General features: G+C 42.4%; 2 protein-coding genes across 2 annotated transcripts; both read left to right on the top strand.

The window, feature by feature from the left end:
- Nucleotides 1-2,685: 2,685 nt before the first annotated feature.
- Nucleotides 2,686-4,662, top strand: LOC148742825 (uncharacterized). The gene has a single exon (XM_088748710.1). It carries the CDS (start codon nucleotides 2,686-2,688, stop codon nucleotides 4,660-4,662), a length of 1,977 nt encoding a protein of 658 aa, XP_088604836.1.
- A 756-nt stretch (nucleotides 4,663-5,418) lies between these two features.
- On the top strand, nucleotides 5,419-8,485 carry LOC148742824 (uncharacterized). The gene is made up of 3 exons (XM_088748702.1): nucleotides 5,419-6,756; nucleotides 6,842-7,493; nucleotides 7,611-8,485. The coding sequence occupies exons 1-3, from the start codon at nucleotides 5,419-5,421 to the stop codon at nucleotides 8,483-8,485; spliced, it is 2,865 nt and encodes a 954-aa protein (XP_088604828.1).
- Nucleotides 8,486-11,374: the final 2,889 nt, after the last annotated feature.

Below are 11,374 nucleotides of genomic sequence, written 5' to 3'. Positions count from 1 at the left end.
TCTTGCATTTACCACTCATAAATGAGAATTAAAAGTCTGCTCCTATCAAAATATCGACGTTAACTGCTCCACGAGGGTACGAGTCAGCAAGTATCAAGCTCTGCAGGTGAGGGTAGTTTTCGAAGCTTATCACCACTGGTTCTAGTGGTGGGCAGATTTTTTCAATGGTGAGGGCCTTCATGCTAACTGGCTTTGAAATGCTTTCTTGAACAGGGGTGAGACTGACTCTCTTCATTCTCTTCGTTGGATTGGTTTCCCCCAACATGGATACAGTAAGGACTTCAGAAGATCCATCAAGGGCTAAAGATTCAGCGACTTTCTTGGTGATATAAGACCTTAGGCTTCCTGAGTCAAAGAGAATCCTTGCAGGTCCTCTCTGGACACTGTTTGTTCCGGTCTGTGATAAGGTTTGTTGCATCTTGGATTTGTATGAAGCTCCAAATCCACTTAATGTTGTCTGTAGACTGTTTTTATTAAAAAGCATTGTAGTTGAAGAACTGAATTGCGTCTCTTTACAAGTTAGATATAAGAAATTATCTATAACTACTACTACAATAAAATGACAAAGACAACTATTCTTAAAAATCGCTTAGATGCTTTCCTCGCACTCTGAACAATGAGTGAATTTCCAAATCTATATGTCTTTACAAGAGGCGTGACAAACCTTCTCTGCCTTCTCAGCTCATATGAAATAGAAACTGAGGGAGGGAGACAGAAGGCTGGTAATCTTACTACGGGGAACATCAGCAATAGACTTAAACAGATGTTCAGTTAAATTTTCCTGGTGAGCTCTGATGGACTCGAGCCCTGCTAACTGAAGGGCGTCCCAATATTGCACAATGATAAAATTGCATAAGAGAGCCCTCCTTTGCACACTTGCAAGCTCGACTTGAAGATACTTTGGTAAACTGTAATGGAACACAGGGCAAGCGTAATCTAGTGAAGACCTAAAACATGTGCAAAAATATGTTACAGATCTGAAGTAGGAACAGGCGCACGCTTAAGTTAAATAAGAAAGTACAGTTTCTTAGACCCTTTCTTAACAAGTTCTTCTATATGGTCGTTCCACGTTAACGTATCATTGATTGTCAAACCGAGCAACTTTGTGCTCTGTATGGTTTAGATAGGAGATCCGTCCATGCAAACCTTAGGGAGTTGCGGGGTATTATGACTGAAGGATATAACTAATTCTTTGGTTTTCTCGCCATTAACCTGGAACAAATTTTCAGAAAAAATTTTCATTGTCTGTCTTCGTCTCGGTGTGGTAAGGTCCCGGTCACCATGAAGCAAAGTGCGATGACGCCGACCACATCCTTCAACACTGCACTCGTGTTTGCGACAGACTGAACAGTAGTGGAAAGTATTCGCAGGCTTTTTAAAGCCTGCAAATAACGGTTAAAGTACAGCCGGCTCTCCATTACTAACTGCCAACGTTCGTCGACTGACTCTCGCTTAAGCTCTTAACACTGAGGAGTTTCGTTCCCCTGCTCCTTACACAAGTGGCAAGCTGCATAACTTCCCCGATTCGTCCCACTTGCCAATAGAGCAGCAGCTGAAAACACTTTTTCTCGGGTGTTCCTTACCCCAGTTCCATCCTTGTCCCATCCCCCACTTCCTCTTGTTTTTTCACCATTCTCACCAGTCATGGTAGCATTTCTTTCCCCGGCCTCCTTGGAAATCACTTTTTTATTTATCAACTTAAAGAATAGTTCAAGATCAACACTTTCTTCCTTGATGTCAGTTAGTTCTACTCCCCATTCTCAGATAACTTAAGTGGAAGCTCGGTTTTCAATATTGGAAGGAGGGTACAAGAATGGGTCATTGGCTTTTAACCCAGGGCCTCCAAAGCTCCTATCCGACTCTTTTAAGTACCATGAAGATCTCGCCCAGACTCCACCCCTTTTTTGACCTTGGCTCCAGCTGAACGATTGACTTCACCAGATATGAAATAATTTTTATTTTCCTACCAAAGCGATCTTTCAAAGCATCAACAGCAGGCTGGTAATTAGCATTAGGGACTTCAAATCCTTCGATTGTGTGATAAGCTTCCCTTTAAGTATTGAACACAGGTAGGTGAACTTCTGAACAACAGGCACATTGTCATTATCATGAACAGCAGCCGCGAATTGGTCCAAAAAGATTTTCAAATTTTAAAGCATCTCCATCAAACTTGGATAACTCCAGATTTTGGTAATTTTAAATATGACTGTTCGTACTCCACTGAACCCAAGGTGGTTTGTTCTTCTACCTTGGAAACTGCTTGTTGAGATATATACTCTTGAGCTATGTCTAAAGCATTATCAATCACTAGTTTATAATCAATTCACTTTTAAGCTTCAGCAATTTCATCATCAGAAATAAGGGATAGAATCTCATCTCTTTCCTCACTGCAACTCTCCATGTTCGGGCCTGGACCCGCAGTGGGAGGATATCACGTCCCTCAGTGAGACTGGACTTGTGATGAGACCACCCTACTAAGGACATTTTTGCCGTGTTAGTATTATGGGATTTAGGAACATGTGCTTTTCGCTTAAAGTTAGCAGTCTTTTCGTTGGATTAAAAGGAGTGATTTAAACCGTTGTCGAAAGTTGAAGTTATTTAGTAGTCTGAACAAAACATTATGGTCCATCGGAGCTGAATCTGAGAAAGCTTTGGGGAAGCAAAGCACTAAGCAGAAAAGTAAACATGGAGATAAACGATTACAGGATTATTATGGCAGACAACTGTGCATCGTCAGCGGAGGAAATTGTGAGTGAAATGTCTCTTTCACAAGTCAAAGCCGAGATACAAAGGAGAGGATTACCGGCAAAAGGAAAGAAATCAGCTCTCAAGGCTCGACTTATCGTTGCTATAAAACAACAAGAATTTTATCCTCCATCTTTGCAAAACAAAAGTAAGGGACCGATTCATACAGGCTCTAAACAGGCCTTGCCAGCTGACAACGTGCCTGCAGCATCAACTGGTGAACTTTTGTCGTCACAGTCTCCTAATCATCAGTTAAGTAATTTTCAGTTGTTAAGAAGGAAAGAAATGATCCTCAAGATGGACATTAATGCTGTGTTACAAGTAATACTTGAGACAAGCAAAAGTCCAAGCAACAACGTCATAAGAATGAAAAATCGTGTTCAAAAGTTAAATGGTTACATGGAAAGTTGCAGTGAGGTAAGAGAGGAAATTATTGCTCTTATTTCTGATGATGAATTAGCTGAAGAAGCTCAGAGGTGGATTGACTATCAACGAGTGATTGATAATGCTTTAGACATAGCTCAAAAGTATATATCTATTCAGGCAGTTTTCAAGGTAGACGAACAAACTGCTTCGGGTTCAGCGGAGCACAAACAGTCACATTTAAAATTACCAAAACTTGAGTTACCCAAGTTTGATGGAGATGTTTTAAAATTTCAAAATTTTTGGGACCAATTCGAGGTTGCTATTCATGATAATGACAAACTGCCAGCTGTTCAAAGGTTCACCTACCTGCGTTCAGTGCTTGAAGGGACTGCTTATCATACAATCGAAGGATTCGAAGTCACTAGTGCTAATTATCAGCATGCTGTTGATGCTCTGAAACATCGCTTTGGTAGGAAAAGAATAATTATTTCATCTCTAGTCAAGTCAATTGTCCAGCTACCAAGGTCAAACGAGGGAGTAGAGTTTTTGCGAGATCTCCATGACACTCTAAAGAGTCGGATTAGAGCACTGGAGGCCCTAGGCGAAAGGCCAATGACCCATTCTTGTATCCTCCTTCCAATATTGGAAACCAAACTTCCACCTGAGTTATCTGAGAAATGGGAATTAGAACTAACTGACACCAAGGAAGAAAGTGTTGATCGTGAACTTCTCTTCAAGTTCCTGAATAAACAGGTGATATCCAAGGAGGCTGGAAAAAGGAATGCTAGTATGATTAGTGAGAATGGTGGGACAGCTAGAGAAAGTGGGGAAAGAGACAAGGATGGAGCTGGGGCAAGGAACACCCGGGAGAAAGTGTTTTCAGCAGCCGCTCTACTAGCAAGTGAGACAAATCGGAGACGTTATGCAGCTTGCCATGTGTGTAAGGGGGAGGGACATGAAACCTTTAAATGTCCATATCTTGAGCGAAAGTCAATTGACAAACGTTGGCAGTTAGTAAGGGAGAGCCGGCTGTGTTTTAACTGTTTAAATCCTGCAAATACTTTCCACTATTCTTCAGTCTGCCGCCAACCCAAGTGCAAAGTTGAAGGATGTGGCTGGCGTCATCACAATATACTTCATGGTGACTGGGATCCTACCATGGAAGAAAAGGGACATACAAGATTAAGTGGATTCGTCACTTCGTACAACTCCAAGATGCAACAAACCTTATTACAGACTGGGAGAGCCATGCTGGTTTCAGACGATTTCCAGAGAGCACATGTGAGGGTTTTGTTTGACTCAGGAAGCCAGAGGTCTTATATCACCAAGAAGGCTGCCGAATCATTTGCCCTTGATGGACCTTCTGAGGTCCTTAGTTTATCCATGTTACGGGGAGAAACCAGTCAAACGAAGAGAATGAAGAAAGTCAGGTTTTCACTTGCCTCTGTTCAAGAAAACGTTTCAACGCCAGTTAGCATGGAGGCCCTTACCTTTGACAAGATCTGCACACCACTAGAAACAGTGGAGATCAGGCTAGAAGACTACCCCTAGCTGTAGAACTTGATACTTGCCGACTCGTACCCTCGTGGACCAGTTAACGTCGATATTTTGATAGGAGCAGACTTTTACTTTGCATTTATGAGTGGTAAATGCAAGAAAGGGGAAACCACTCATGTTCCCACTGCAGTAGAGTCAACACTTGGATGGATTGTAGGAGGACCTATCGAGGGTCTCTCTTCTAAGAACAATCAATCCGTGCCGTCTACCGTGTGCATTGATCCAGTTACAGACATTCTTAAGCAGTTTTGGGAGCTGGAATCTATTAGAATTGTAGATAAAAGGAATACACCTATGTCCCTAGAGGAAGAAGAGTCTGTTAGACAGTTCAACGAGGGACTGAAGTTTGATGGTAAGCGTTATGAAGTACCGCTGTTATGGAAAAGCGATGCTCTGCCATTCAAGTCAAACTACCTCCAGGCAGCCAAGGGACTTGAGAGTGTCGAAAGACAGCTTAGAAGAAACCTAGAGAGAGCCAATGCTTACAAGGATACCATTAACCAATACGTAGATAAGGGATTTGCTGTAGAAGTAAAGGAAGCAGTTGATGATAACGAGAAGGTCAGGTATTTACCTCATCACGCAGTCTTTTGAGAGGACAAGAAAACTACAAAATGCCGTGATGTTTTTGATGATTCAGCATATGACGAGCATGAGGTATATCTCGATGACTGTATTCTGTCAGGGCCAGCACTTCAACCTAACCTGGTATCAGTATTACTTCGATTCCGAGCACGTAGGATTGCACTTATGGCTGATGTTGAAAAGATATTCCTCCAGATCAAGGTTGACGAGCGAGACCAGGACGCTCTACGATATCTTTGGAGGGATCTACAAAGTGATAAACCACCGAGAGTGTACAAGCTGCAAAGGTTGGCATTTGGTGTTAATTGCAGTCCATTCCTGGCCATTGCCACAGTTCAAAGCCATGCCAAGAAATGCAGTGAAGAGTTCCCTGATGCATCAAGGGAGGTCCTGTCGAGCATGTACGTGGATGACTGCCTTAGTGGTGCTGATGATGTTGAAGATACAGTGAAGTTACAGCAGTCCTTAAGTGCGATGATGGAACGCGGTGGATTTAATCTGACAAAGTGGGCCAGTAGTTCGAAGAAGGTCCTTAGCCACATTGCAGAACAAGATCAGGCAGAGTCCAGTACTGTTTATTTCAATGCAAGGGAACCGGTCAAGGCACTGGGAATATGTTGGAATACACTAACTGACTGCTTCCTCTTTAACGTACCACCAAGTACGCTGGCCGTTCGTGACCCTGAAACGAAGAGAAGTCTGTTCAGCATAGCGTCGAGGGTTTTTGACCCTATGGGACTAATCACACCATTTAAAATCAGAGCGAAAATGTTGTTCCAAGAACTATGGCAGAAGGGTTTACAGTGGAAGGACCAGTTAGATGAGGATATTGCTAAGCAGTGGAGGTCGTGGAAATCGGAACTTTCACAGTTAAGTTGTATTCCCATTCCCCGCTATTTCATGGAAAACATTGGATCAAGCTCTAGAATAGAGCTCCATGGCTTCAGTGATGCTTCACCTAAGGTATACGGTGCGGCAGTATATATCAAGTGCTTGGATGAAACCGGCCATGCGTCAACACCTCTTGTCAAGTCCAAATCAAGGGTGGCTCCCGCAAAGGCTGTATCGTTACCGAGGTTAGAGTTTCTTGCAGCTGTTGTTAACGCAAGATTGCTGAAGTTTGTTGTAGTTCCCCTAACGTTAACACTCAAAGTAGAGCAGGTAGTGTGCTGGACTGACAGCATGGTAACTCTTCAGTGGATCAGAGGTTCAAGTAGCCAGTGGAAGACATTTGTAACAAACCGCGTTGCTGGGACTCAGTCCACATGGGACCCACACCATTGGAAACACTGTTCAGGGGAGGACAATCTTGCTGACTTACTTACACGTGGAGTGCCCGTAAAGGTCTTAGCTGATAGCAGGTTGTGGTGGAGTGGACCGTGCTGGTTATCTTCTCAATGCATGCCTGAACAACGAGAGTCGCCAAACGAATTTACCGAGTCTGTGGAGAAAGAAAGAAAACAAAGGGTGACAAGAACGTGCGCGTTGATTACTATGGAACCAGTAATTGATCCATCTCGATATGAGCCACGGGCTGACACTAATCCGGGTGACAGCATTTGTTCTTCGAGGTGTTCGAGCTTTTAAGTCAGGAATAAGTGCAGGTTCTAAAGAGCTGTCAGCCGAGAAGCTGCAAGATGCCAAGTTGAGGTGGTACCGGGAGATACAACAAGAGGTGTACCAAGCAGAGTATGAAAGGCTGGAGGAGGACCTTCCTTTACCAAACACCAGTGCTATATTAAAATTGGACCCTTATTACGATAAGAGAGATCGCTTGCTGCGGGTAGGAGGTAGACTACTGCACTCAGACTTGCCAGAGGGTACCAAATATCCAATAATCTTACCACATGGGCATGCGGTAGTTGAGAAAATCATACAAAGTGCGCACAAGGAATTACTTCATGCTGGACCTGAGGGCACTCTTTCGGTTCTACGACAAGAGATCTGGCTCACCTTAGGACGGCGTGAAGTTAAAAGAATCCTTGAAAAGTGCCTTGTTTGTCGACGTCAACGAGTTGGTCCATGTTCACAGAAAATGGCGCCATTGCCATCAGAGAGGGTGTCATTGTCTCCAGCCTTCACTCACGTTGGTGTGGACTTTGCAGGGCCATTGTTCGTACGAGGGAGTGCCTCCCCAGAAAAGGCTTATATATGCATCTTCACTTGTGCCTCCTCCCGCATGACCCATCTCGAGCTTACGGGTGACTTGTCCACTAAAGAGTTCTTTCAGGCATTTCTTCGTATGATCAGTAGACGAGGGCTCTGAAGAACCATCTGGTCTGACATTGCAAAAACGTTCAAATGCGCTGACCGTGAGATCCAACAGTTGTTCACACAAGGGTCATCTGTCAATAAAGGATTGCGGGACAGGATAGATCAGGAAGAGCTCCAGACCAAATTGACCTGCAAGGGAATCAAGTGGAAGTTCATCGTCGAGCGCTCCCCTTGCAATGGCGGCTGGTGGGAAAGGCTGGTGCGTTCAGTGAAGGAACCTCTTCGCAAGATCTTTGGCAAAGCACTGTTGTCCTATCAAGAGTTGACTACCATCCTTACCAGGATTGGAGTGGTTATTAACTCGAGACCGCTCACCACAGTAAGTGACGACATACGAGATCTAACGCCTATAACACCAGCTCATCTTGCTATTGGAAGATCCCTGTTTAGCTTACCGCACTTCGTAGACGAAATTTCAGCAAACAAAAGCACAACGAGGCAGCGATATCTGTACCAGCAGAAGCTTATTAACCATTTCTGGCAACGGTGGCGGGGAGAGTACTTGCATCAGTTATCCGTCAAAAAGAAGTGGGTTAATGAACAACCAGCCCTCACGATTGGAGATGTAATGCTGATTTCTGAAGACAAGGTGTCGAGAGGAAAGTGGCCGATGGGAAGAGTTCAAAGATTGCTTCCTGGAAAAGACGGCTTGATTCGTACTGTTGTTTTGAAGACAAAGAAAGGGCTTCTAAGGAGACCTGTACAGAGGCTACATCGTCTGGAAGCAAGCAGTACTCAATTTGGAAGTGGTGAGTTTGGTGAAAGCGGTGCTTACGGTGGGGATTCTGTTGCTCGAAAGGTCAAGAAAAGGGCGAAGAAGAAACAAGTTACACGGAAACCAGTGTCAAGTCTCCAAAAGTATTGGAGAGGTGGGGAGGATGTTCCGGACCCGGACCCGCAGTGGGAGGATATTACGCCCCTCAGTGAGACTGGCCTTGTGATGAGACCACCCTACTAAGGACATTTTTGTTGTGTTAGTATTATGGGATATAGGAACATGTGCTTTTCGCTTGAATTTAGCAGTCTGTTAGTTGGATTAAACGGAGTGATTTAAACCATTGTGGAAAGTTGAAGTTATTTAGTAGTTTGAACAAAACAGTCCATGTAACCATTCAGCTTTTGAACACGATGTTTCATTCTTATGACGTTGTTGCTGGAACTTTTGCTCGTCATAAGTATTACTTGTATCTCAGTATTACTGTCAATCTTAAGGATAATTTCTTCTCTTCTTAAGAACTGAAAATTACTTAACTGATGATTAGCAGACTGCGACGACAAATGTTCACCTGTTGATGCTCAGGCCCGTTGCTTAAGGACCGTATTGGTCGATTCCTTACTTTCGTTTTGCGAAGACAAAGGCTTAGATTCTTCATGCTTTATAGCCACGATACGTCGAGCCATAAGAACTGGTTTCCTTCCTTTCACAGGTAGTCCTCTCCTTTGTAACTCAGCTTTGACTAGGGAAAGAGACATTTCACTCACAATTTCCTCCGCTGACTCAGACGATGCACAGTTGTCTGCCATATTCAATCCTGTGTTCGTTTATCTTGATGTTTACCCTTCTCCTTAGTGCTTTGCTTCACCAAAGTTCCTCAAATCTAACTCCGAAGGACCATAATGTTCTGTTCAGGCTACGAAGTAACCTCCGCTCTCTCGACAATGGTAAATAATCACTTTGATGATCTGACGAAAGACTAGTGCGCACTTCGAATAATGACTACAATTCTTCGAGCTAAAGGCACAGGTTCTGGTACCCCATAATATTAACACAACAAATGTCCCCAGTTTGGTGGTCGCATTAGAAGCCTAGTCTCACAGGTGATCGCGATGCTTCTCCACAGCGGGTCTTGGCCTACACAGCCCGAGGGCCTCTCTTTCGAGTACGGAATGTAGGAAACCACTGTCCAACTAAACCGCGCACGTGGATCTGGATTAAGAGATATTCTCGATGGTCTACCCCTGCTTTTTTTTTATTATTGCTGTTAGATTCCAATCCACCGAGCGTATAAATCTTTTTCCAGACATTGTCATAGTTCCAAACTAAAATCGTCATAGTTCTAAACTAAAGTCAAAAATGTTTCTGAAAGGTATGTTGTTTAAAACTTTTCGCAGAGAGCACGTATTATGACCTTTCTTTCTGTTTTAAATCAAGCGTGCGATATTTTATTAAAAATAAATTAACATTTGTTTCAGGAGGTGAGAATTTTTCTTTAAAAGAACACTATCTTACGCATGTAAATCTCTCTCTCTAAAAAGCTATCAGTTTTAAACTGAAATCTAACAAAATTTGTTGAACTATACTATTTTATCTAGAAAAGCAGTCGATCCGCTTTTCTGCTATTGCAGTGACTTATTTAAACCACCTCTCTCTTTATTCAAGTCAAGTCGCCTGGTAAAAAGTCAACGCACAACAATATATTTTAGTCTTACTACTGGCGGTAAATACGATCAAAAGTGACGGTTTTCTGTGAAGAGCCTTGAGGCGATTAAAGACGTTGTTTCTGGCGCACAGCTGTTTTCAAACGAGGTGCTCATTTTTTGGAACCAACATGTTTACCTAACACGAGGATCCTTCTTTGCAAAAGCGCCGAATTCGCGTAACTATGTTGACGATACATGATATACTGATCAAAGCAGTGATTTCTTGTTCTGCATATATTTGAGTTATTTTCGTTTTAAATCAAATGCGTAGCAAGATGATGGTGTGATATTTTTCATACCAATAGAAGCTCGCTGAACGTGTGTATTGAAGAATTATCAGAAATCACACAGTACAATTAAGTTCAGAGAGTAGGATATAAAAAGCAGTCGGTGACAAAGATACATGGAAAGGAAGATCAGAGAAGAGTGGTAGAAAATGATAAGTGTTAAAGAAGGAGGCTGGTTGGAAAAATTGATCGTTGGAGGGGAGAGAAAAACGACGAGCTCCTCGAGATTAACCTCTACAATAGTGTTCTCTTCACAATGCTTAATTTCAGAGCTACCATACCTGCAAAAAATTCCACCTCAGGTGTAAAATATCTAGTTTACCAAACAGAGTTAGTTATGCCTGGTCGAACTGTGCTTGCGAGACGCGAGGTATAATGATTTAGGTAAACAAAGATACGACTCCAGAGCGAAAGACAGGAGAAAACATAATGGTTCTGTATCATCCTTTTATCACTGGATTTTTTTGTGACATTTTTCATTTCTGGTGGACTCACGAGAACTTAAAGTTTATTTTTAAATGACCCTTAAATAAATACCTGACGTCGTCGATATTGTTTGCTTACATGTCTTCACTTTCAGTTTAAGTACCGTCAATACAAACAGTATATAAATGAACAAAAAGAGATATTTTTGATTGACATGACTATTCTTATGGTTATACGGACTTCAAATGATTGTTTTTCTTCCTCATAAATTAAGTGATAAACAAAACAAGAGACGAGGGAGTGAATTTTTCTCTTCTAAATGATGTTTTATCGTATCATCAATTATAAAAAAGCTTTCCAGCGCTCAATTTAGATGTCAAGTATAGTTGGCGAAGTCAATTTCGAATATGACTAAACCCACTTTTTGTGCATTGTTAGTGGAATTTTCGAAAATGTGCATAATTTGTAGCCTGATCCTAATCCTAGCCCTAACCCTAACCCATCATACATGGGGAAGACGGTTAAACTTTTGCGCTGAACCGACATTAAAAGTTGTATATTTATGGCCAGGGCGGCAACAACAAAGTGTCAGACTGAAAAATGATTTTCAGTTTCAAAAAACTGTTAAAAAAGCAAGACGTATGTGCTTTGTTCTCTTAAAGGATTCATCTAAATATCTAAATATGCGAAGCGAACAATTAAAACGAACCGAG

The sequence above is a fragment of the Stylophora pistillata genome, chromosome 1, assembly GCF_964205215.1.
Source record: "Stylophora pistillata chromosome 1, jaStyPist1.2, whole genome shotgun sequence".
NCBI classification, from domain to species: Eukaryota; Metazoa; Cnidaria; class Anthozoa; order Scleractinia; family Pocilloporidae; genus Stylophora; species Stylophora pistillata.
The sequence above is the reverse complement of the archived record's forward strand: the minus strand, read 5'-3'. Positions and strand labels throughout refer to the sequence as shown.

Coding starts and splice junctions, on each gene's coding strand:
- LOC148742824 (XM_088748702.1), top strand. CDS start 5,419: ATGGCTGATGTTGAAAAGATATTCCTCCAGATCAAGGTTGACGAGCGA. Junction 6,757..6,841: donor CGTTGATTACTATGGAACCA/GTAATTGATCCA, acceptor CGAGCTTTTAAG/TCAGGAATAAGTGCAGGTTC. Junction 7,494..7,610: donor GTTCTTTCAGGCATTTCTTC/GTATGATCAGTA, acceptor CTGTCAATAAAG/GATTGCGGGACAGGATAGAT.
- LOC148742825 (XM_088748710.1), top strand. CDS start 2,686: ATGGAGATAAACGATTACAGGATTATTATGGCAGACAACTGTGCATCG.